General features: G+C 46.3%; 1 protein-coding gene across 1 annotated transcript; it reads left to right on the forward strand.

Annotated features, from left to right (window-relative positions):
* Window positions 1–298: 298 nt before the first annotated feature.
* ATP1A1 (ATPase Na+/K+ transporting subunit alpha 1) lies at window positions 299–26,152 on the forward strand. The gene is made up of 23 exons (XM_039717721.1): window positions 299–453; window positions 8,029–8,133; window positions 9,354–9,413; window positions 10,424–10,627; window positions 10,978–11,091; window positions 11,598–11,732; window positions 11,890–12,007; window positions 12,467–12,735; window positions 13,743–13,941; window positions 15,337–15,446; window positions 16,830–16,964; window positions 17,498–17,690; window positions 18,171–18,346; window positions 18,892–19,028; window positions 20,329–20,479; window positions 21,012–21,180; window positions 21,783–21,937; window positions 22,276–22,399; window positions 23,183–23,328; window positions 23,455–23,585; window positions 24,142–24,243; window positions 25,307–25,398; window positions 25,811–26,152. The coding sequence occupies exons 1-23, from the start codon at window positions 442–444 to the stop codon at window positions 25,837–25,839; spliced, it is 3,066 nt and encodes a 1,021-aa protein (XP_039573655.1). The 5' UTR covers window positions 299–441; the 3' UTR covers window positions 25,840–26,152.
* The last annotated feature ends 508 nt before the right edge of the window (window positions 26,153–26,660 follow it).

The raw sequence follows: 26,660 nt of genomic DNA on the forward strand, positions 1-26,660 counted from the left end.
CCCCGTCCCAAGATGCACCCGGGACGGCGGAAGGGCCCGCGGGCGCTGCTCCCCGCCAGCCGCGGCCGCCGCCTCCCCCAGCGCCGCCCCCCGTTCACGCCCCCTCAGCCACAACGGGCTGGGCGTGGCGGAGCGAGGCTCTTTATGCGGCGGGAAGCCGGCGGCCGGAGCTGCGCGCGGCTGCGGCGCGGGAGAGGAACGACCCGGGCGGGGGCAGAGGGGGGCGAGGCAAAGGCGAGGAGCCGAGGAGGAGGAGGAGGAGGAGGAGGAGGAGGAGGAGGAGGAGGAGGAGGAGGAGGAGGAGGAGGAGAAAGAAGAGGAAGGAGCGCGCCGGCCGCGGTGCTCCTATTGTTCCGCACCTGTGCCGGCCGGGACACGTGGCGCCGCTGAGCCCCGCTCCTCGCCCCCCGTCACTTGGCCCGCACGCAGTCGCCCGGCACCATGGGCAAGGGGGTGAGCGGCGGGGCCGGGCCGGGGCGGGAAGTGGGAAATTCAAGGAACCGGACGGCGGCCGGTGCCCCTTTCCCTTCGACGAGGCTGCGCTTTGTGTGTGCCGGGCCGGGGCGGCCACGTCGGGTCGGGTGCGAGGGCGGCCGGGGCCGTTGGCGAGCGGCGCCGGTGCCGCCAGCCCCAGCAACGTGCGAGGGCGGCCGCCGCGGGCCGCGGGAAGGAAGAGCCGGGCCGAGGGCGTGGCTGAGCCCGGGGCGAGGAGCCGGCGTCCCCAAGCCCCCGGCTCCTCCTGGAGGCCGTGTCTCCCGACGAGGCCGCCCGCAGCCCGCGGGGCTGGTGTTATCTGGTGGCCTTGCGGAGCCGGGGAGGGAGCGCGGCTGCTCCCCGGGCTCCTGAGAGTACTTTAGACTTTCCTTGAGACACGAGGGCCCGGCGTGGCGGGGGCCGAGAGCAGGGGAGCCCTCAGCGTTATTGGGGCTAATTTGCCTGTTGGTAGCAGTGGCGGTGTGATGGGAGATGGTGGCAGAAGGGAGGCGGACACGCTTGAGGTCTCCTGTTCGCCGGGGCGATAACTTGGCACAGCAACAGGCTGTGCGGCGATTCCTGCAGCGGTTCCTGCTCTGGATCAGCCTTGTTTCTATTTACAGCCCATTATAGGGCTATAGGAAGGAGAAGTCGTGAGTTCGGGTCGTATCTTTTAACTAAAGAAAAGTGTATATGAAGGCTGTTGGGGGATGTGCTCAAGCACCCGTGTGTGGAGACAGAAACACCTCTTGGCTTGCTCCGTTTTCATTTTATGTTAAACTAGAGACCAGTTTCTGGGGTTTGTTGCTTGGATGTTTGTTTTTTCCCCTTTGAATGCTTCCCTGTATATCTTGTGTAGTTGGAGGTGCGTAGATTCGTGTTTACTTTTGGTTTAGACACATTCCTGTAAAATTCCTAGGTTTCTCTGTTTCCTGAGGAGAGGGTGACTGTGCAGGGCCATGGCAGCGGCGGTAGCCTGTTCCCTGCCAACAGGTGTTCTGTGCTTCCAAGCGCTGTTCAAACATTGGCTTGACTTTGTATTGTCCTCATCGGTGCAGTGCAGCAGCAGCAGTGTTGACACAACTGCATGAGTGGTAGGGAGCGCTGCAAGAACATGGCTGAATGGAGAGTTGCTGGGAAAACGGGGTTGAGGAGTGTGTGGGGTGGGCTTTCAGCATTTGTTCTGTGTATGTTTCCTAAGGAAGTCCTTCTGTTGCTTGGCAGCCCAGCCTGTTGCATTTAATCCAGTAGGCAACAGGCGGTCTGGACAGCAAAAGTTCATCTGGGAGATGAAACACTGAGGAGAGGTCTGGTAGTGTGGGCAGTATTCTGAATCTCGTTTAAATCCTCAGAGCAGCCTTTGAGTTGTGTGTGTATGTAGGACTGCAGCACAAAAGGCTTCAGAGGCTTAGCCTGCCTTGGTGGGGCTAATAGAAGGTACGAACGCCTTCCAGTGTACAAAGCTGTCTTGCTCCACTTCACATTTCGGAGGTTGCATGGATAATAAAGCAATTAGCCTGAAACTGAAGCGCCGCCACAAGGGATAATTCAGCAGGGATAATACGGCTGCCTCACGCCTTCTGGTAGCAAGTCACAAGATTTGCTTGTTCAGTGCTGAGAATGTGTGTGTGTGACTGGGGACCCCCTGGAAAACGGGCATGTGAGAGAGCGAGGCAGTGAGAAAGATGGGGTGTGGATGCAACACTGAACAGCATGTGCCTGCCCTGACTTAGGGTGCCCAAAAAGGAAACTTCTTTCCCATGGTTGCATGGGATGGAAGAGAAAAAAAAAGAGCCTAAGTGTGAGAAAACAATTTTCTTCTCTCCGTGGCTGTGAGGAGAAGCCGAGTGTGTTTTACTTTAAATGGTAATGGGGCAAGGGGAGGGCCAGCTGCTGCTACATAGCCCAAAAAGCAGATTATCCAAAGGGGGGGGGGTGGTGTGTAGCAGAGGAAAGCGCACTGGATTTCATTCCTGTTCAGGGCTGACTGGAAGCTGTTTGGTAGGTAGCAGCATGTTTCACTCAATCTCCCTTGCTGCACAGGCATTGCGTGGAGTTGGTGTGTGCTTTGGGTCACTTCTGGAGGTCAGCTTTGCCTTAAAGGCCATGAGGGGTAGATGTCCTTAATTCAGATCGTATCTTCTAACTAAAGTGTGTGTGAAGACTGTTGGAAACAGTAGTGAAGACTTTTTGAAGCTGGATGCTGTGATCCCATGTGTGGAGCAGAAACGCCTCTTAGCTATCTCAGATTTCCTTGAACCCCAGTTAAGGGTTTTTTCCCTGTCAGAAACTAGGAAGGTTTATTGCATAATGGAACCAACTGAGGGGAAATAATGCAAATCAAAGCAGTCCTTATCTGGTGCAATTAAAAAAAATCTTAATATATTACCTTTCCCTTCCCCCATCTTCTTGATTCCTTTATTACTATGGTTATTTTATGACAGTTCACTTTTTATTACTGTGCCTGGAGGATTGTTCTTTTTCCAAAGAAAACCCTAGGCCTAGTCAGCGTGTGTTTCTGGAAAAGCAGGGGAGCAGGGACAGGGGCCTCTGGCATGTGAGGTGAGCTGTACAACCTACTCCAGTCCTGACTTGCTGAAAGCTGCAGCTCATCCTTCACCCAGGCCTTTCCAAGGGGTAGCCCTCACCAGCTTGTCTTGGGGAGAACTGGGTCCAGTCCACTCATCTTGATGTGTTTGTCAACTACTAGAGATGTCTGGAGTTATGGTGACTATTTATTACAGGTGAAGAAATGAGGAAGGCGATTCTTTGTAGTTGGCAGAGCTTCCAAAAACCCAGGATGGGCTGCTCAGCTGTGCAGTGATGACATTTGGAAAGCCCTCTCTGCTCTTGGGTCTTCACACAATTCCAGAGCAGTAGAGTTGTTTGTCCTAATACCCAGACAGGGCTTAAGGTGTGTGGGTGGTCCTTGTTTTATTCTGATGATTAAAAACCTGATTAGGTTTACATCTCTTCTTATGGGAGAAGAGCTTGTCCTTTCATAATTTGGGAAGCAGCAGACAGTGCACAATTAGCAATTACTAGCTGTTGAGTAAAAACTGCCTTGTACTGTCCTAGATGCCGAGAGTCTGATCGATTGATGCAGTTTAAATTTTTGATTCGAGATAGGAGATTGAATACAGCTCTTGGGAGGGAATAAGAAGGATCCAAAGAAGCCATTCCATCTCTTGCTAGGATTACATAGGGTCATGGAACAGTTTGCAATAGGCGGAGTTAGTTTTATGACTCATCTGGTTAATATATTTAGTCTCATAAGGCAGGAGGACAGTAACTTTTCTGTTTTCTCTGTACAATTGATTATAATGACATAAGCAGTAAAACAGACCAGGCCTCCAGAGACTGCATAATTTGTTTTGGCTCTTACTTGACATTTCTTGTTGGATTAGGTGATCTTAGAACACGGTACTTCTGAGCATGTCTGCTGATTTGTACCCCTCCTGTTTCCTGGTCAATCATGGCTTGTATTGAGAACATCAGCCATGAATGGCTCAATTAGTCCAGAGCGGAAAATCATCAGCTGTAGCTGAAAGACAATAGGATTTTCTGGGGGATGTATAAAACTTCTTACGCTGATGTGTACAAATGTTGTGCTTAAGCCAGTGGAAAAAAAATAAATCTTGCATGGAAAAAAAAGAAGCTGCATTGTTTTTTTTCCGAGGCAGTTTTGATGAGTCAGTTCTTGGGCTAAGTCAAGGAACAGGGGTGACATTTCTGATGAGACAGACCTTCCTTTGTGTTCAGGCCATGTGATTAAATCGAGATAAGATGTGGATGTGGAGTACCACAGGCCTTCTTCTCTTTGTATAACAGGAAAAGAAGGGGAGAGTAGGGAAATCCTACAGCGCTGAGGTGGGATGAAAACCTTTTCCCCTGGCAGCCCAGCCAGCACAAGCCTTTGTTCATCTTGCAGGAAGGGAGGCAGTGGCCCTGGAGGCACAGAACAGGGCAGGACTTGGACTCTGATGCATGTGTCAAGTCCAGATTTGAATGATGGAGCAGGAAGTTCAGATTCTGCATGAAATGATCCTGTAACAAGAGCTGAAGCTGATTCTCCTGACTTACCTACTTACCTTTTCAACAAGGGTGGGATGTAGCAATAAAGGGAAAGTATTGAAAGTATTGTGCTTTTTTTTTCAAGCTGAGGAATTACTGAGGTCCTCTGTAAGATAGACTCCATTAAGACCCAAATACATGGGTGCTTAAAGAAACAAGTAACTCTATCCACTCTTTGTTCTGACTGGAGCTGATGACTGGGGTATTTGGGTTTGGTTTTTTTTTCAAGCTGAGGAATTACTGAGGTCCTCTGTAAGATAGACTCCATTAAGACTCAAATATGTGGGTGCTTAAAGAAACAAGTAACTATCCACTCTTTGTTCTGACGGGAGCTGATCACTGGGGTATTTGGGTTTGGGTTTTTTTTTTATTTTTTTTTTTAAAGCAAATCATGCTTGAACAAGGGCAATGAGCCTTTTCATGTTTGCCCACTTGTAGATTGATTCAGCTGCAGCTGAAAAAGCCTAAGCACTCCTATATTCCTGGATTCATTCACTGCCCCCAATGAGTAACTATTTCTCAGAGTAGTTTTGAAAAACCAGGGGGTTTTTAGATCACCTGCAAGCAGTTGCCAAGCTTTTCTTGGGGAGAAGGGGTGAAGCTGGAGGTGATGGAGTGGTAGGCAGACAAGGCACTAGCTCCTCCACCTTGGTTAAATTTCTCATCTCAAGCAGTAATCAAGAGGCATGTGTTTTGTGCAGGGCCGTGTTTGGACTTGTCTCTCATAGCTCCAGCAGAAGTCAAAGTTGTTTCCTTCAGAGACTGAAGGAGAGAGATGTTTCATGGTGGCTTTTTGTGAATTGCCCTGTGGCAAATTCCGGTAATGCTGGAATGTGAGGACCTTGCTGGTTTAAGTACTGTGGCTTTCACTTTTTTAAGGAAAATGGGAGTTTAGGTGCAGGGAAGAGAATGTCAGGAATGCTGACAGTCTGAAGTTCTGTGTCCTTTTCCTGGATCAGTGGAGGCAAATAGCTTTGCTCTGCTGTATTTATTAAAAACTGTTTCCATTGCACAGCTCCATAGTGTCGTGCAAAGCTTGCCTTTACTGAGCAGGGCAAGGGGAGACTTCTGTGCCTGTGAAATGTGTGACTGTGGCTGCAGAGTTGCACACAGAGCTTTCTCAGCACAGTAAAAAAACCTGTGTCTAGATGTGACTGACGGGTTCTTCCAGAAAAGTAATGGTCTTCCTTCTTTTTCGTGCAGTTTCACTTTTGGTTTTGGTTTCTACTTCTCTCAAAATAGATAATAATTTCCTGTGCTAGCTGCTCATCATGACAGGTCTTGGATGCAAACAGTAGTTCCTGTGTCCAGGTCGCTCAGGAATCCAGCTCTCAGGAGTCCAGTTCATGGTTTGAGGTGTTCATGCAAAGAACAAGCAAAGCAATGCCTTTGAAACCTTTTCTTAATCTCGTTAAAGATTTGATTCTGGTGCCACTAAGTGCTGTTTCATCTTAAAGTTCTTCTCAGGGATCTTATTAGGTGAAAATCTCATCACATAAAACTTGGCAGAGTGTGGGGATGTAATTGGTCCCACGCAGAAGGAACAGAAGATTAAGTGATGTTTATGTGCACTAAGTCATCATTTGTTTGTCCTTAGATGCTTGTTTACCTCATTGTGACTAGATCTAAATCTTTGCATGATTTCATGTAGAATTAACCATAATAAAAGTGAATAAAAATCCTACTGAATAAAGAGGCTTTAAGCGAATCATCTGCTCTGTGAAGTGTAAGCAGGACTAAGCACAGATTGAATCTGCAAAAGTGTACTGCTGCTCTGTATACCATTCTTGCTGCTCAAACTGCCATAAATTGAAAGCAGATTTCTGTTGTGTAAACTGGCCAGCTAGTTTGCCAAACTGAGAATGAAAGTGTTGGAACTTAGCTCCCAGAATAGACCGGCAAAGGTACCACCTCTTATTTATCTACAGTTGATAGGCTGCTCCTCCTCACCAGAGGACATGGAAGGCTGGGAAGGGGGAGGAGGAGTTAATGTCTTGAAGGAAACATACGTTTGCTCTCAGGAATTGGTTTCTTCTGCTCTTCATCACTTTTTCAGCTTGAGCCAGGGCTCACGCGTCAAGACTGCCTGAATAGTGTGTGTAGCTTGCTTTCCTCCTTGCTAGGCTTGCACAATGTCTGTGTCTAGTCTGTGTATTAGGTATGATACCGAGCAGACTTCTCTGTTCACTAGCTCGTTTTTATTTATTGTAGTGGCATAACTGTCATAGAATCATGTAGGTTGGAAAAGACCATTAGAATAATTGAGTCCAACCGCTAACCCAGCATTGCCAAGTCTCACTACACCATCTCTCCAAGTGCCACATCTACACATCTTCTAAATACTGCTGGGGATGGTGACTCAACCACTTTCCTGGGTATCCTGTTCCAGGGCTTGACAGCCCATTCTGTGAAGAAATTTTTCCTAATAGCCAATCTAAACCTCTCCTGGCACAACTGGAGGTAATTTCCTCTTGGCCTGTTGCTTCTTGGGAGGATACACCAGCACCCACCTGGCTACAGCCTCCTTTCAGGGAGTTGCAGAGAGCAAGAAAGTCTCCCCTGAGCCTTCTTTTCTTCAGGCTCAACAGCCCCAGCTCCCTTAGCTCCGTATCAGATTTGTGCTACCGACCCTTCCCCAGCTCCGTTGCCCTTCTCTGGGCACTCTCCAGCACCTCAATGTCCTTCTTGCAGTCAGGGGCCCAGAACTGGGCACAGCACTCAAGCTGCAGCGTCACCAGTGCCAAGCACAGGGGGACCATCACTGCAGTGGTCCTGCTGGCCACACTGTTGCTGACACAGGCCAGGATGCCATTTGCCTTCTTGGGCACGTGTTGGCTCATGTGGAGCCACTGTTGACCAGCACCCTCCGGTCCTTTTCCACTGGGCAGCTTTCCAGCCACTCTTCTCCCTGCCTGTAGCTCTGCTTGGGGTTGTTGTGATGCAAGGGCAGGACTCAGCACTTTGTCTTATTAAACCTTGTATTGTTGGTCTCAGCCCATCAATCCAGCCTGTCCAAATCCCTGTGCAGAGACTCCTGCCCTCCAGCAGATCGACCCTCCTGCCCACCTTAGTATTATCTGCAAACTGACTAAGGGTGTACTTGATCGACTTGTCCAGATTATTGATAAAGACATTAAACAGGACTGGCCTCAGTGCTGAGGCCTGGAGAGCCCCACTGGTGGCCAGATGCCAGCTGGATGTAACTCTGTTCACCACCACTTTCTTGGTTCAACCCTCTAGCTGTTTATTACCCAGCACACCGTGCACCTGTCCAAGCCACAAGCTTGTCCAGGCAGCCTGTTTCTCCAAGAGAATGCTGAAAGAAACAATGTTAAAGGCTTTATTGAAGTTTAGGTAGAAAACTTTAATAAACTGTGATAATTTTGTCTGCCTGGCAGTCTTGTGTGTGTGTAGTTCATGTCTGCTGCTGTGGTATTTGACTGTAAGATGTTTCTAATGATGCTGTGTCTTCCCTTGCAGGCTGGAAGAGACAAGTATGAGCCCACTGCTACATCAGAGCATGGCGGGAAGAAGAAGGGAAAGAAGGAGAGGGACATGGATGAACTTAAAAAGGAAGTTGTGATGGTAAGAGTGCAGGGCACAGAAAGAGTAGCTTTAAGGATGTTTGCTATGCCCAAAGCCCTGTCCCTAATCTGACTAAAAGAGAAATGAGCTGGTGTGCTGACAATATGGTGTGTCTGAAGGCACTGCTCTCCCTTCTCCCCTCTGTCCCCAAGTCAGATGTGCTGTAAGTGTTTCAGCATCAAGATGAGCACACAATGGACTCTGGCAACATCACTTCTCAAAAGGCACTTGCCATAGAACCCGAGTCTGTGCTTGCCTGCATTACCCATAGCACAGTATGGATGAATTTCCTCAGCCAGGCAAGCATTACATAGCAGCACAGCAGCATTACAGGCTTTATTGTGCTGTCATGTGAGTGGGACTGCTGTTTTCATTCCAGCTGAGGAGTTGAGGCTGTACAGCTCCATTTACTGCTGGCCTCTGCTCAGACTGACCTCAGTGTTATTCCTTCTAATCATGTTTGAGGCTGTGGGGAGTGTCTCCCATCTCCATCTGTGAAAGCTGGATGATGCTATATCTGTCTGCGAGCATCATCTGGCTTAGATCTGCTGTCCTTAAAGGTGATGCAGAGTTTGGTTCTGTTCTGTGGGTTTCAGACTGCGCCTTAACATTTTTGACCCCTCTGTTAGGAAGAGGGGATTCTAAATATTGCTCAAACATTACATTCTGTGTTCAGTAGAGGTGTGTACTTAAAGCATCTGCTCCTCCAGTGCAACTTTTTAAGTGAGGCACTGCTTTGAACCAACTCAATCCAACTGAAAAATAGGCAGGCTGTGGAAAGAAGCTTCTTTGGGGAAAGAAACACTTCCCCCAAAGTAGTGCTTAATATGGCAACACTACTTAAAAATGTGTGAAATTACAGGTTTAATCTTCTGTGCATTCCTACCTTCCTTCCCAACTCCTTTTCTTTCCATTCCTCTCGCAACCTCCCCAAAAAACCCACCCACTGAGGTTTCACAGAATCTGCTGGGGGTGTAAGAACTGCACTGAGAGAACATTATACTTTTTCAAAAAAGCTTTCAAGTACTCAAATAGTCACAAGGATGCTAAAGATGAGACTTCGCTGAATTCCAGAATGAGTTTGAGATTTCCCTTCACAGAAAGGATGAGCTAGAGTCCTGCTATCACGCTGTTACAGATAGGAAACCTGGGGTGGGAGGTGGAATTGCTGAGCTCTTTTCTCAGATTCTTTTCTCTTCCAACTATTTCTTGTCTTTCAGGATGACCACAAGCTGAGCCTTGATGAACTTCATCGTAAATATGGAACAGACTTGAGTCGGGTAGGTAAACATTGTATTCCTTCCTTCTTTGCCCTGATCTGAAAAGAAACAGTCACAGCTCAGAGCATTTCACAAAGGAGATCTGGGTGGTCTGATTTGGGTATGGTTTTTTGTTTTTTCCTTTTTGTGTTTAATCTCCCCACCTCCAGTTAAGTTTCTCAGGCTTTGGGAGAACTGTTGAATTCACAAATACTTCTCTTTATTCTCCCACTGTACAACTTGACTGCAATACTTTAGTGACTCTGCTTCTAACAAAGTCACTGTTATCTGCCTCTGAGTTGTTCAAGGTCAAGTTGATTCTTGGTGTTATTTTTTTTCTGGAGGAGCTCATAAGGAAGACAAATGTTTGTTATGTTGCTAATGTAACAGCTCTGGAGAGCTAGCACATGCCCAGAGACTTAATGATGGCTAGTACCAGTTAAAATTCTGCCTTTCTGCATTAAGAGGTGTGCAAATGTCCTAGGTTACCTTAGAGTCCAATGCCAAAGCACTGCAATGATTTTACACTTCTGCTGTTGTTTGCTTTGCTTAATGCATGTCTTGCATGATAGCATATAGCATCAAGTCTGCTCTTTAAAACAGTACAGAGATTTGCATTTTTGTGTCCAAGATCTTGGCTTCTGAAAGATGAACTTCCTGGAAGGTTGTTCCAGCATGTCATCACTTTTATGGTCTCCAGCTTTCACTTCTTCCATAATTTGATGGGGGTGATTGACACTGAGCTTTTCCTCAGAGCTCAAAGTCTGTGGCTGTAACCTTCTTGTCCTCCCCTTCTTCTGTGTTTGTAGGCCCATGGCCTGCAGGCTCCTCAAGTAGCATTCAGCATCCTGTAGCTCCTGTTTTGGCATCAGCTCTCACATTCTGCACTTGTGTTGTGGAACCCTGGCAGCTTTGGACATCTCAGTTTGCTGTTAGCAGCTCCTTGTTGCTGCGGTAGAACTTGAGCAAATTCAGACCTACCTTCTGCAGCTGGTCTTTCCACAATGCCTAAAAAGGAACCTCTCTTGTAGGGCTTGACTTCTGCCCGTGCAGCTGAGATCCTGGCTCGTGATGGCCCCAATGCCCTCACCCCCCCACCCACCACTCCCGAATGGGTGAAGTTCTGCCGGCAGCTCTTCGGCGGATTCTCGCTCCTGCTGTGGATCGGTGCTATTCTGTGCTTTCTGGCTTACGGCATACAGAGCTTGATGGAGGAGGAGGCCAACAACGATAATGTAAGTAAAAATGTCTGGTTTACCTCAAAGGCAGGCTGAGCAGCCTTTTGGGCTCAAGGCAGATTAACTTCCTTTAAGCATTAAGTCCAGAAGCTTTTCCCATAAGCATGGGAAATGCAGTGTGTGAGTTTAACGTGTTTTGGAGTGCTTCCACATAATGAAATGAACAGGCAACTTCCTTTGTGTTAACAACACTAGCTTGTGGACAGCCTTTGTGTTCAAATCTCTACAGAGACTGCAAGTACCTTCATGCTTGTGATGGGGCGCTTAAATGCCAGGCAATTAATTTGGACAAACTGGAAGCCTTTCAGGCAGATTGTCCTCTGACTCACTTTCTCTGCTCTTTGTAGCTGTACCTGGGTGTTGTGTTGGCAGCTGTGGTTATCATTACTGGCTGTTTCTCTTATTACCAAGAAGCAAAAAGTTCCAAGATCATGGAGTCCTTCAAGAACTTGGTGCCTCAGGTATGGAATAAATAATTTCCTTGATGTCTGGCAAGCCATAGCTTGTTCAAAGGTATTAATTGTTTTAAACACCATCTCCAGTTGCAAGGGCTTGACTATTAATGTGGGTTACTAGCTCTTAATTTTGAAGGATCTGTGAGACTGCTCCAAGTAGCTATGCTAACAGGCCAATATAGTTCCTGAAAATCTGTGGGTTCCACCAGCTTGTTAACAATCACAGGGCACTTTCTCTGTAGTCTGGGGAGTTCAGTAACTGGTATGATAAGCAGTAAAATTTGAATTCCTTCATGGACAATCTGGATTATAACTAACTATTACACTGTTGCGTGGGTAACAAGGAGCTTTAATATCAAGAAAAAAACCAACTCATTTTTCTTAACTAGCATATATATCAGATATTAACATCTTAGTAGAAGCACAGCATAACTGTTTTAAGACTCTCAGATCTTTTGAGCCATTTCCTAAGATTTGCTTTTGACACAGATTGTTTCTTCACTGTCTTTCAGCAAGCACTTGTAGTCAGAAATGGTGAGAAGATGAGCATAAATGCAGAAGGTGTTGTAGTTGGAGATCTAGTGGAGGTAAAAGGAGGAGACAGAATTCCAGCTGACCTTCGGATCATATCTGCACATGGTTGCAAGGTACAGTAGTGACAGGCTGTTGGGAAACTCCATTCTGAAGGAGGATGAATTAGTCTTCTATGCTGTGAATGGGGGCTGGAGTGGAGGAGAAGGATGGGGAAAGTACCTAGCAGGCATCTGTGTGCTCATGTATGACAAAGTACTCTCTTTCATGTAGGTGGATAACTCCTCACTTACTGGTGAATCAGAGCCTCAAACCAGGTCTCCAGACTTCTCCCATGAGAACCCACTGGAGACCAGAAACATTGCTTTCTTTTCCACCAACTGTGTGGAAGGTATGTGTGTCTCCTTCCCTGAAGTATGAGCAATGATATTGAGCTGTATAGATAAGCAGTGGGAATGCAAAAGCAGGGTGGAAGTTCCCATCAAAGTCCTTGTCCATTCCAACTGCACTACTGCAGACAGTGGTTAAAGACTCCACAGCACTACTGGGTGTTTTGTTCTTGCTTCTTTCAGAGGAGCAGCTCTGTGGTGTCTTACAGCCTGCCTGATTTAATACAAGTAAAAAGTGTTGAAGTTGAAAGCAGATAATGTAGCATGAACCATGAGGTAGATCTGTATGAAGTACTACGGCTGCTGCAGACAGCAGGAATGTTAGACATGTCTGGCAGGACTTCTGCTGCAGCTCTGAATATGGGGTCTTTGTGCTGAAGCCCACCCAGGACATCTCTTCCACACTTACAGGATATTAAGCTGTGGTTGTTTCTGTTTTCTCAAACCCATCTCTCTTCCAGGCACTGCCCGTGGCATTGTCATTAGCACTGGGGATCGCACTGTGATGGGCCGTATTGCCAGTTTGGCTTCTGGCTTGGAAGGGGGGAAAACTCCAATTGCCATGGAGATCGAGCACTTTATCCATCTCATCACTGGAGTGGCTGTGTTCCTGGGTGTCTCCTTCTTCATCCTGTCCCTCATCCTTGAGTACACATGGCTGGAGGCCGTTATCTTCCTCATTGGGATCATTGTTGCCAATGTTCCTGAAGGGCTGCTTGCAACGGTTACGGTGAGTGAAGTTGGAAAAAAGATTGAATTTGGTCCTTAAGGAAGTGGAGTGCTTTATCTCAGTGTGCATTCAGAGAGGTGAACACTGAAGTAATGAAAGGTGGTGTGTGTGTGGGGCTGGGCTCTATAAGTTCAGTGTATTTTAACTAATCAACATCTGCAGCAATTTATCCCATAAAGATGGGTCCCTAAGTTAAACTCACACAGAGGCCTGGCATCATACAGCTGAAGTGAGCAAGACTAGGAGTTCTAAGTCCTGCCTTTTTCTGTGTCAATAAGGAGTTTTCCTGCTACAACCATCAGGGTTTCTACACCCACATGCACACCAACCCTTCCAACCCTTTAGGGCTGGCAGAGCATCCAGCAAGCTTCACTCTGGCCCCAGCTTTTGGTCTGGGATGTGTCAGAGGTTTTTTTAAGTTTGGTTTCCTTAAGAGCTTGTGAGAGTATCTAGGTGTTCTTAGGTGTGTTCTTAGGAGAGTGGTGGTAGACAGGGGAAAATGCTTCCATGCTGCCTTAGGAAGCAGAGTAGCAACCAAGCCAGGAAATGAATGGTTGGGAACTAGAACCAGATAACAGCTTCTAGCAAGAAAGTGAGCTGGAGCTGCTCACTTTCTACCCCAGCAACTTGCAGGCCTTATCACCAGAGCTAATTTGGGCCTTCTCATATGTGGCTTGCCTTCACCTATTTTGAGAATGCTTATCGTTAGGAGGTGGCAACTTTGACTGAAATGTTAGCCTGTTAGCATGTTATTTCCTTCCTAATACACTGAGAAGTAGGAGGCTAAAAGCCTTTTCTGGAGATTTTGTAATGAAGAAAATGTCACTTAAACCTAGCACCTGAGCTGAAGTGTTGCTGTTTATTTTGCACTGGCAAGGTGAACAAGAAGTTAGGGAATAACTGCAGCACATGGAAACTGATTGTTATTCCATGCGCACATTGAGTTGGATAGCAGTGTTATTACTGCACAAATGCATCTAACCTGACATAATCTTTCTTGTCCCCAGGTATGTCTGACACTAACAGCCAAGCGTATGGCTCGTAAGAACTGCTTGGTGAAGAACCTCGAGGCCGTGGAGACCCTGGGTTCCACATCCACCATCTGTTCTGACAAAACAGGCACTCTGACACAGAATCGTATGACAGTTGCCCACATGTGGTTTGACAATCAAATCCATGAGGCTGACACTACAGAGAACCAGAGTGGTAAGATAGCCTCTCTGTGCTTGAGGCATTTTATTAAAAAATGGCTTTTTCTGGGCCTGCCTGGACACTGGTGCTTCTAAGAACCTGTGTTTGTAGCTCCTCAGTCCCAGGTGATATTCACAATGCAGGGATTTCTAATGTACAGTGTAGAATGAGCATAAAAAAATTGAAATGACACATAGAAAGCTTTGCACTGTACCACGACTCTGTTTAATCCTTTAACTCTGTTTAGCCTGCCTTTTGTGCAGAATTACTCCATTGGAATTTGAGCCTCTTGAATGTTCAGCCCCATATGTTTATCCTGTACATAGAAATATTTGCAAAGTACCTGATCATCTTTGCTAAAATGTATCTTGATGAAATTGCTCAATCTTAAGTCGGTTGAAAGGAATGACAGCAGAAGTTTTGGCCCTGATAATAATTACTTGAGGCTGGACATAGATGGCAAGTTCCCATGTGGAACTAGATGGTTGGCTTGGACAGGGATTTTCCCAGAACATCCAGGTTGTGTTTGCATAGTGCCAGCAATGAGTGTAAGACTTTAGCAGGAAGTTTCTTCTAGTTGATAAAAATCTGAAATCTCAGTGTGCTGTACAACTGAGAGAAATGCTTCTCTCTCCAGAACTGTTCAATACAACCAAACTCAAGAGTTTCCTAGCTGTTGTCTACCTTGTGAAATGCTGTGCTGGCAACACATTATTAGCATCAATATTTTTGCAGTGGTGCTGCTGCACCCTGCCCCGAACCAGTCCAAAACGTTGTTCTTGTCTGCACTGCTTAAAAAAGCCACTTTATTTAACACTAATGCAAAGTAATGAGCTATAAATAGATCTTTTGGAAGCCCTAGGCCTGGCAGTGGTTGGCTTGGCTGCAGTGGGAGTAAACCTAGAAGATTTCACTTCATGGAAAGTATGTTAGGTTATCGGTTAACTGCCTCTTCAATTCATCTCCTTTAAAGCCAACTTCAGAGCCAGAATGAGAGAGTATCTTTATTTAAGCATTGTTCCTTTGGGAGCTATTTCATCCAGTCCCTGGATGATGGATAGAGTGAGACAACCTGGAGGTAGAACCCAGCATCCCTTATGCAAGCCCTCTGAATGAGTGTTATCTGTCCAGAATTCCTTGGCTTTGTCAGTGTGTCCCTCTGTTGCTGCTGGATACAGCCAGTAATCTGGAATCTTGAAAGCAGAGGTGTTGTCTTGCACTGCTGCTGTCTTAAAATAATCAGCTGCTCATAAAGTATCTGGGAAGGTAGGAAGAGTGAAAGAGGTGCAGTGATGTTCTGAATGTTTCCTGTTTCTGAGATAAAGGTTTCTTGCTCTTAAACCTGTGGGATTTTGAGCTTATGTGACTTTATTGAGGGGTGGCTTTTCAACATTCTTTCTCTGCTTTCAGGTGCTTCCTTTGACAAGAGCTCAGCCACTTGGACTGCTTTGTCCAGAATTGCAGGTCTCTGTAACCGTGCTGTGTTTCAGGCTGGCCAGGAAAATGTACCAATTCTCAAGGTAAGTTCCCAAAAAAAAAGTGTTGGTCTTGTTCCTCATCACCATCCTCTCATAATGGTTGTGAGATTACATCCTGTAGGTCATACAGACCTGCAAAGTAGAGGTAGCTGCCACTCTTAATCTTCTCTGCAGTCTAGCACTCTTAGAGGAAGTGTGCTGTGGGCAAGGGAGATGGGATTGAAAAGACATTTTTCCCACAGCAGAATCCCTGCAATCCGCTGCCATTTACACTCAGTTTGGGAGGCCAGATATCTCAGATAGGGCTGAAAAAGACCAGAAAGCTTTCCTAGGCATTTCCCAGTATCTGGCTGTTCCAGGAATTGCTATCTCTGGCATTTGTACACTTCAAAGCTACAAACACCTGGTGCTGGAGAAGTAAACATCAGAGCAGGGGGAGCAGTGGTTGTGGGCGACAGGCTAGAGACAGTCTGCTCTCACTGGCAAGTCTCCTTAAGCTTTCACTGGTTCAGTGCTGGTGCAAATGCTGGCATAGCACCAGTTCACATTCTTCCTTCTGAACTGTGACCCAGCCAGGGCTGAAATTAACTGTACAGTGCTTATAATCTGTCAAGTATTAGTCATGTTGCTTAGTAAACTTATTCCCAGGGTGTTCTGATGCAGTGGTAGTAGAGATGATGGAGAAAACTATTTTTCCCCAGCACTCCTCTGACTGTATCTTAAGTATACAAAATGTGACCTGAAGTTAAAAGAGCTGGAGTTCTTCCTATTTAAGGAAGGCTTGGGAGAGGGAAGTTTTGAGAAGTCTTTAGATACCAAAAAGTAGTACAGAAATGAAAAAAAATTGCTCACGGACAAAGAGAGACCAGAATGGCAAGAAATACTTGGTTTCAAGGCAGCAAAGGAAACTCTACCAGGACACTGAGCATATTCAGATCTCCTGGATTGAGAACCCCCATCTAATATGAGTGCCAGCCTTTTTGGGACATATCAAATTTCTCCCAGGGGCTTCATGAGCTTGTATTATCTTGGAGTGGGGGAGCACATGGAAGCATTTCTGTGTGCATGTAGTCAGTCTTCATCTCACATTAGCTGTTCTTCATGGCAAGCAGCTTACAGCAGTTCTCAAAGATTCCCCCTCCAGCCTCACTTGGTCTGACTGTACCTGGTTATGTGAGTTTCTCTAACCCTTTTAAAGGGCTTCTTGACTTTGTCACAAGAAAACTGCTGCTCTCTTAAGGTGGGAGGCCTGGCTTTCTGAAATGCAGTATTTGTTGGTACTAGATAATAGAATTATTTATTACTTGCTTTCATATAATCTTATGTAGAAGCTGGGACTGGGCTGTGACGAATTCACTCTTAAATCTATTTTAAACATCCAGTCTTCCGTGGTTGTATGTTTTGATAGTTGTCTTTTTTCCTCAGCGAGCTGTGGCAGGAGATGCCTCTGAGTCTGCACTTCTGAAATGCATTGAATTGTGCTGTGGTTCTGTCAAGCAGATGAGAGAAAGGTATCCCAAAGTGGTGGAAATACCATTTAACTCTACCAACAAGTACCAGGTAAGCAGGTGTGCTCTTGAAAGAAGAGCTGCTGTGTGAAGTACTTGTATGAATTTGCACACAGTGTGCCTCAAAACATGTTCTGGCACCCAAATCTTGTCTAGCCATTACTTGCTTGAAGACTGCTCTATAAATCAAAGTTAACAGACCATAGTTACATGTGTGGGAGCTGCACTGACACTAAGGTGTTAGCTGCTAACAAAGGATCAGACATGCTCTCAAACTGTGTGGCAGTAATGTACAGAGCATGGAGAAACTCAAATCTGGGAATAGGAGTGAACTGCTGGGAAGTGACCTTAACAGGTGGCACTTGAGTAGAGAAAAGGTCATTACAACACCTGCAGTTACACATTAATGCCAAAGAATGCTCAGATTCCTTAGTTTGTAAACCTCTTTAAAGTGTGGGTAAATGAGAACTAGAGCAGAATATCACAAATGGCCCCGAGCTGCCATAGTTGCAAAACACTGATGTTGACTACTCGTGTCCTTCACAGTACATGTTTATAGAACAGATTCATTTCTTCCACCCTTAGCTGTCTATCCACAAAAATGCAAATCCATCAGAATCCCGTCACTTGTTGGTGATGAAGGGAGCTCCAGAGAGGATCCTGGATCGCTGCAGCACTATTCTTATTCATGGCAAAGAGCAACCACTGGATGAGGAAATGAAAGATGCTTTTCAGAATGCTTACCTTGAGTTGGGAGGCCTCGGGGAGAGAGTGTTAGGTAAGGAAAAACAGCCTGATTACATTGGAAGAGATTTGTCCTTGATGTTCCCGTGTAGTCCTCACAGATAAAGTGAAGGGTCACTCTGTTCCTGCAGTGTAACCGTAGTATTAAGGTCACTTCAGCAATCCATGTAGGGACAGTCCTGCCTTTAATCTGAAAGGCAGCCTGCAGCGTCTGGTCTCTCTCAGCAGTGAAGTCACGTAGATCAAAATGCAGCAAAGCATTTGGGACCTTCCATGGGACCACACAGTATTGTTGGGTTTATTCCACTGCACAAGAACCAGGCTGTGTCTGGGCACCTAGCCACAGCTGGTAGCTATCAGAATAGGAGCATGACTCCTGTCTCAACAGCCCTGGCTAAACCTCTGACTAAGCTGCCCTGTTATTCTTGCACAGCTGTTTGCAGAAGCAGTAAGTGTTCACTCTCTGCCTCCTGATGTGTAGGAGCAGAGTAAATGTGGGTTTGATGTGTTACAGGATTCTGCCACTTGGCTCTGCCTGATGATCAGTTCCCTGATGGCTTCCAGTTTGATACGGACGACCTGAACTTCCCTGTGGACAAGCTCTGCTTTGTAGGACTCATGTCTATGATTGACCCACCTCGTGCTGCTGTGCCAGATGCTGTTGGCAAATGCAGAAGTGCTGGGATCAAGGTAATTTATTCCTGGGTCGAAAATCACTTCATTTTCATACCTGTGGAAATAAAGGGCTTCCTTGACCTCCTGTATTACTGTAATGTGAGTGGATGAAGTAACTGATCAGGATTTAACTACTACTATTTCAGGCTTAATTTCTAAGTTGAATACAAATGGTTGTGTGTTCATGAACTGAAAAATGAATGAAACTCCAAACTGCTAGGGCCCTGGCAGGTGCTGAGAGCATGGTGTTCCAAAGCACACGATTTGGCTCAGGGTGAGTTCTGCATGGGCCACAGTACTGATTAAAATGAGAGGGAAGCACAGGCTGGAAACAGAACTGGCTTCATTAGCTCAATATGAACAATTTTTTGTCTTCCACCCACCTCAATCCCTCACATACTGGTAGCAGGTTACTGCCTGTACCTCAGACTTGCTCTGTGCTAGGGCTCACGAGTAGAACAAAAGATGTGCGGCCTTTTCATTGTAAGGGACCCTGCCCTTTGGGCAGTGCTGCCCTGCAGTACAGGCAAGGCTTCCATGGCAGTCTGTTTGCATTTCAGGTTATCATGGTTACTGGAGACCACCCGATCACAGCGAAAGCCATTGCCAAGGGTGTCGGCATCATCTCCGAGGGCAATGAAACAGTAGAAGATATTGCTGCTCGACTCAACATTCCTGTCAGCCAGGTCAACCCTAGGTAATATCTGCTGGGAAAGGCCAGTGCTGTTCAAAGAATTCAGCATTTGCCTCTCTCCTTGCCTTGGATAATCCCTCAGCATCTCCCCTCTGGACACGAGAAGTTTGGCATTTGCTTAGCTCAGCATATTGTGGCTCTTCAGTGTGTATCATGAGTTATGTGAAGAATGCACAAGATTGTATTAAATGTGCATGTCTTGTGTGTGGGAAGTACTTAAGGGTAAGATTGTAGGAGAGCAAAGGGAGCAGGACTTATGCCAGGTAGAGGAGTTGACATCAGTGCATAGCTACAAGTAGAATAAATGTAAAAAGGGAACTCCTTCCTCTTAAGGGTTAATGCTTGCCTTCATAGCCCAGCTAGGACTGAGGCATCCTCAGAAAATGTGCTTTGGCATAAGCAGGCTGTTTGCAGAATGGCTGGGCTGTCTGCATTGCTTAGCTTGACCCAGCCTGTGTTTGGGCTGGAGGACAGCCATGTAGCTTATGAACTGTGAATAGAGACACCCTGTGAAATGAAATTGCTTGGGAGTTTTTTTGGGTTGGGATTTTTTTTTTCTTTTTATTTTTTAGATTTTGAGGGCAACTTCAAAACCCAGCAGTGCAGGCTGGGGTTTGCTGGGCTGTGTGACTGAGGAGGTCAGCAGCTGGCTGTGAGGGTGGGGAAGGAATTTCCCTGTCTAAACTGGGTGATGTCAAGAGCTGCGTGGATAGTCTCCTAGACCTATAAGGGATGGTATGCTGGGCTGGAGAGATGGTATTTTGCTGCAGCATGTAGGGTACCAAACCAGTCTAAATATAACATTGCATGCTTTTGTGGCCAAAGGGTGTAAATTAGTTGGAACTTGCATGGTGTGAACACTCTGTGAGGAGCCATGTGTCACCAGTCACATGGTCATCAGTCTGTTGCAAAAAGGATTGCCTGCAGAAGACAGCAGCATCTCTTGAAACCTTGGAAGCTAACTACCTGAGCCAGGAGTTCCTTTGTTTCAGAGAGGCTGAGATTTTTGGAAACTACTAGTCTTTGCCTTGATGCCTTTTAGAAAGCTATGGAAAGAATTAATTTGCTCATGAGGTTTTTTGTCTGTTGCTTGGTTCTGTTGTGTTGTCTTTTTCTTTTGGTGTTCCCCATCTGCCTCTCAAAATTTTGTGCATCGAACGAGGCAGAGGCTGCCTGGATTAGTATTTAGTCCTAGCAGAATTTGGTCTTTTCCCCAGAGCACTGAAGAGCCTTATTTTTATGGGGCAAATACAGGTAATGAGAAACTTACTGCAAAATAAAACATACCTTACCTTGTTTTCAGGGATGCCAAAGCTTGTGTGGTTCATGGCTCAGATTTGAAGGACATGACTAGCGAGCAATTGGATGACATCCTGCTTCACCATACAGAAATTGTCTTTGCCAGGACATCTCCTCAGCAGAAGCTTATCATTGTGGAAGGCTGTCAGCGACAGGTAAAGAGGGGGAGAGTAAAGATGTCATATTAGAGAAATGCACAGACATATAGATGTAAACTACCAGGCAGTTCTGCTGTTGAAGTGCTAGGGCTAAGTCTCCTCAGTGCCTTCATGTAAAGAGCCAGATTAAATCTGTCTGTTAGCAGCCTTCAGCTGCTCATGTCAGGCTGCTCTACAATACATAAGTACAAGGGTCTGACAGGAGAACCTCTTCAGTTTGTACTGAGGCATTCTTCTGATCCTAGGGTGTTCATTAGTAAACTTAATTCCTAAATTCACTGGATGTGCTTGGAGGATCCAGCATGCTTATGTGTTTTCCAGTATCTCCTTTTGAGAGAGCAACATGGTTCCCTTGATGAGCCTGATCAGACTAGGGAAAGGGTGAGATGAGGGCAAGGAGGAACTGAGGTCTCTTTACAGCAAGGTGAAATAGTTTTTTGTGCTTCATCTGTAAGATAGGAGAAAGTTTTTCTGCCAAAAACATCTTACATGATGATTTCAGTCTTGCTGTTCCTCTCTTTGTGACCAGGGTGCCATTGTAGCAGTCACAGGTGATGGTGTGAATGATTCCCCAGCCCTGAAGAAGGCTGACATTGGTGTTGCTATGGGTATTGCTGGCTCAGATGTCTCCAAGCAGGCAGCTGACATGATTCTGCTGGATGACAACTTTGCCTCCATTGTCACTGGGGTTGAAGAAGGTGAGTCTATAACTTGTGTTCAGTGGTGGTAAAGTAACATGCTTCAGCATCCCCTCTGAAATAGAGGCACCTGGGGGCTCTTCTTTGAGCTTGCCTCCATGACAAGAGTTTTCAAGGAGAGCAGTACTTTTCCTCCTCCCTTCAAAGTTTTATTTCTTTCCATGGGTGTTCTGCATGACCCTTTGGGGATGGGTAAGAGTAGGAAGCAGCTGAGTAACAAAAGCTACTTTGTGCTGTTGCCTAACACGTGACCTTACAGTCATCTTTGCCAGCTGGGTGTGACATTTTCCTCCCTGATGGAGAAGTAGCACTCAAACAGGAGCAGAACAGAGGGTCCCTCCAGGAACTCTTGATGTCCAGAAGCAAAGGCTTAGTATCCTGCTGCTGTATGCAGTGAGCCCTGATTGCTGTGACCAGAAGTGTCACTCTCCACAGGTGTTGCTGTGCATGGAGCAGTCTCTCACCCTTACATACAAGAGAACCCTTTCATTTGTGGCACTAGCTTTTTGCCTTTTGGTGTTAGCACTGAGGTTGCCTGTGAGATGCTTGGCTGCCTTCTGCTGACAAGTGAGAGTTACCCTGTTCTCTCTTCCTTGCCCCAGGTCGTCTGATCTTTGATAACCTGAAGAAGTCTATTGCCTACACCTTGACCAGTAACATTCCTGAAATCACGCCGTTCCTGATCTTCATCATTGCAAACATACCCCTTCCTCTGGGAACAGTCACCATCCTCTGCATTGACTTGGGCACTGACATGGTGAATGTGGTTTTTTTGTCTCAAGAAAAAATGTGGATATTCTTAGGTACCTTAAAGAAAGGACAGGTGGAAGGAAAATGCTTAAATAGTTTTCTCTAGTGTTCTGATTTAAACTGAGTGACTATCTGATATCCTTTTATTCACATTCATCTCATGGCTCTTGAGTCTGAGGATCTTTCAGCTCTCTGTAAGGACAAACTGGGGAAAGGGAGGGGGTAAGGTCATTTTGGAATATCACTTTTGGGTAGTGCTATTTCTGATAGTGAATACATGGGACAGAGAAGACTCCGTACAGGGGAGAATTGAAACTCTTCTAAGAGCACTCCTGTCACCCTCAGGTCCCTGCTATCTCCCTGGCATATGAGCAAGCAGAGAGTGACATCATGAAGAGGCAGCCCAGAAATCCCAAAACAGACAAGCTGGTGAATGAACGGCTGATCAGCATGGCCTATGGGCAGATTGGTAAGCTGCTCTGTTTTCTCTGGCACCAGTTTGAACTTGGTGGTAGCAGGGGTTGTACACAATCTTGAGTCAATGACTGCTCTGCTTATTTTGGTAGGGTTGAGGTTTGGGGCGTGTAAACCAAGAACCTCAGGCTGTAAAGAACTTGCCATGATTCTTCCCCCATGGCTTATAGCGGTGGCTTGTGCAGCTTGATCCATTGAATCGCTTTCACAGTAATTTTGTGTAATTGCACAGTGCTGTAAAGGAACTGGCTGACAACCAGCTCTCCTCTGGTTCAGACTTGTTCAACAAGAACATAGATCCCATTGTTAGTTTAATTAGAAGTAAAGGATTCTCTCCAGCATATGCCTAAACACACAGCATTAGGAGCTTTGATTAAAGGCAGCTACAGAGATGTGCCCAGTTCACAGGATGGGAGCTCATGCTTAATTGCAGCAGACCTTGGGAACCTTCTTGACTATTTTGCAAGGGTTGGGGGTGGGCAAGGCATAATGAGAATACAAAGGGAGTTTTATCTTGTGTCCTTGAGTATGGTGCCATCACAGCACAGGGCAGAACAGAAGTAACTCTGTACAAAGTTGGGGACAGAAGCTGCTCAGCAAAAGGGTTGCAGCTGAATTTGATGTTAGTGTGAACTATTTCTACAGCTGCTGCTTGGGACATTGAGCCCTGCAAGGAGTAATTTTTAAGGGGGCAAGGGTTTCCTGCAAACTGTTGTTCTGTTACAATTGCCCTGTACAGTAGCTTCATCAGCTTTATCATCCTTTCTTACCTGTTTAGGTATGATCCAGGCCCTTGGAGGTTTCTTCACCTACTTTGTAATCATGGCAGAGAATGGGTTCTGGCCTTCTGGCTTGCTAGGGATCAGAGTTCAGTGGGATGACCGATGGATTAACGATGTGGAAGACAGCTATGGGCAGCAATGGGTGAGTTTTGAGGCACAGCTTAGAGGCTGCCAGCCAGAATATTAACACCTGCTGAACTTGGTGTGCACACCAGAGAGCAAAGGCAGTGTGTCTGAACAAACGCTCTCTGCTTTGTCTGCTTCCTAGACCTATGAACAGAGGAAAATAGTGGAGTTCACTTGCCATACAGCCTTCTTTGTCAGCATCGTGGTCGTGCAGTGGGCAGACTTGATCATTTGTAAGACCCGAAGAAACTCTGTCTTCCAGCAGGGAATGAAGTAAGTTACCCTGTCCATGGAGGATTTAGAATTGGACTCTGTTCTCCAGCATGCAGCATTCTAGTCCTTCATCTCAGCAGTGTCTGGGTGTTTTGACAAAAGTCCTGACCAGACTGCCTTGGTAGTAGGTAAAAGACTGGGTGCTCTCTTCCTTGCAGTTGTCAGGTTGAGACAAAGAAATGGTGGCTTCTGTTGGCATTGTCTGTGGGAGCTAGGCCACCTCACTAGCCCACGGACACTCCAGTACACAGCCTTGATCTCCTGATCTTGTACATCAAGAGATCTCATGGCATGAGCTCCAGCCACCTCCTGAATTTGTGATGAACGCAGTTGCTGGTTGACTTGATCATGAACTGTCTCTGAAGAGACTTAAAATACCATCATGGCAACTCTGCAGTTGGCTTGGATGGATGGTCTGGTAGTCCCCACCTGATCACCCTCTGGGCTGGACTGGAATGTCTGTTTCCATTCACTCCCATATGGCCACTAGGTGTTTTTTAGGAGGTCATCTCTGAATGTCTCTCTTTGTTCTTGACTTCTTTCCTATCTCTTCTAGGAACAAGATCTTAATATTTGGTCTCTTTGAGGAGACTGCTCTGGCTGCCTTCCTGTCCTACTGCCCTGGGATGGATGTTGCTCTAAGGATGTATCCTCTGAAGTAAGTTGCATCATGCTTTTTGTGTAACAGATCGTACCACAGAACAATAGTGCTTGGGTGGGGAGATGGATAAAAGTAGTTGTGAATCAGTGGAGCATCAAACCTAGTCTTAAGAGTTCAGGCTAGAGGGTGTCAGTGATCCTTTGCTGTCGTGTGGCATACTGTGGTTTTCTTCACTGTGTGTGGAATGTTTATGAGGAGCTACTGTTCAGTGCCTCACTAAAAATCAGCGATACAGCTTCAGCACTAGTGTGCTCTAGTGCAGCTGCCTCTTGCACTTATTTCATGGAGTATTTTTATGGGTAGGGTAGGGCACCTCCAAAGAAAGCTTGCTGTAATTCATTAGGCCAGATGACTCTTGGGTACTGAAGGGCTGCTGATGACGTCTTGTGCTTTTTTCCTACATCCCTTGGGAAGAGAACAACTAGTAAAGTCTTTTAAAAGTTGCTACGTAGATGCAGATGACTAGTTGATGCACACTGACTTTCCTAATGGTTGGGAAGGTGCCAATATTTTAAGTGTTGCTCAACAGCATTGCAACACTTCATGGCAGGGTTTGGTCTTAAGCCAGAGGACTGTTCAAAGTTTAAGTGTCATGAAATCTTCATGGAAAAAAAAATCCTGGTACATCCTGCATTCCAAGAGTTGGGTGCTGAAGTGTGAGCATTTCCTAACAGGAAAGCTGGCCTCTGCCCAGTGCCTGCAGCAGCTGGATGTTAGTATGTGTAAATCACGAGGGGAAACAATACAGTTCCAGCAAGCAAGGCTCTGGGCACAAAGGTTGTGTACTTAGAGGAAATACTGCTTGATTGGTAGATGGGGAGGTGCTGGTACAGAGATGAGCAAAGGTGCCATGACACACCTTGTGTTGGAATTATTATCCAAAAGTGAATTAATCTATTACAGCAGAAAACCTGCAGTTCTGGGCTTGGAGGATTCTTGACTGAACTGGCAAGCTGGGTCATGCCAGCCTTTTTGCACTTCAGTGTGCCATGGAGTCAGAGCTGTGCCAGGCAAAGAGCATCTCCACAGCCATGTTCTCACTGTCTCCTCTCCCAAACAGGCCGACCTGGTGGTTCTGTGCTTTCCCATACTCCCTCCTCATATTCCTGTATGATGAAGTCAGAAAGCTCATTATCAGGCGCAACCCTGGCGGTAAGAATCTGCTCCTCATCTGTGTGTTTCCTTCCCAACCTCTTCATGCTGCTGAGTTCTCCAGAAACCCCAGCAAAGCTTGGGGACCCCTAAGCGCTATTTGGGGCTGTATTTTGCAGTTAGTTCAAATTAAGGCCTTTTTGCTGTCCCTACATTCTCTCCCATTACATAAAAGTACAGATGTACTGAAGTAGATGGAAAAGACTGATTAATGCTTGGATAGTTCTAGAAAGCTGGAAGAGATCCTGAAAGCTGGAGAACATAAATTTGGCAAGATTTTCCTATTGTGACAGGCCACTTGTTAGCTCAGGTGCTACAGTGCTAGTTTTCAGGAGCTGAAAAGGAGCTCTCATGAGCCTCATATTTGGTTTGCCTTGAGACTAATTCTGCTTTCTCCTCCTTTTTCCTTCAGGCTGGGTGGAAAGAGAGACCTACTACTAAAAAGTACCTGTAAAACATTCCACGCACAGCCCATGCCACCTCTCCACCATCTCCCCTGTGTGCATACTTCATCTTTGCAAGAGCAGAACTGTGTCTGAGCAGGAGTGAACTGAAAACTAAAGGAAACACGAAGAAACATGGACTGGAGGAGAAAGCAAGGGGGAGGTTGGGGTGGGGGGGAGTGTCCGACCATCAGTCCAGGGGGATGAGAGTTTGAGTAGTTTTATGTGCCTTTATGTTTTTGTAAAAGGAAACTGAAGATTTTATATGTGGATTTTTACAAATAAAGATGGATTATAAGAGGATGCCCCCACATGGTCTTAGGTGGATGTTTTTCTCAAGGCAAAAACTGGTTCAGGGCAGCCTCCGCACCCTGGCTTAGGGTGTGGTGGTGAGTGCAAGGGTTAGTCCCTGGCTTCCTGTTTTTGTAATAGGGAAGCAGAGCTGCTTGACCCACAGACAACAGCATGTGTAAAAGCCCCGGTGCACCTTACACTGGCTCAGTGCTTAATGCGACAAACTGTTTGCCAGCACTTGGATCTCACAGCCTGAAGCTCAGGAAGCTTCCTTGGCTGTGCATCTTGGCTTCTTGAGCAAATGGAGCATTGAGTAGAGAGAAGAGCTGGCCTGCCTTAAGGGGCTCCTTGCTGGGTTCTGAGTGAGTTCTACTGACTGGCACTTGGATCCAAGCAGCCTTGTTCTCAAAACTGACACTGATTTTCTTGCTTGCTTAGCCAAGCAAGGGATAGTGTTTCCTGGTGTCCTCTGTGCATGGCACTTGCCCTGTCCTGATATTGGCTCGTGCCTCCTGTGGAATGAGA

Source organism: Passer montanus, unplaced genomic scaffold (assembly GCF_014805655.1).
Source record: "Passer montanus isolate IOZ18808 unplaced genomic scaffold, ASM1480565v1 scaffold39, whole genome shotgun sequence".
NCBI classification, from domain to species: Eukaryota; Metazoa; Chordata; class Aves; order Passeriformes; family Passeridae; genus Passer; species Passer montanus.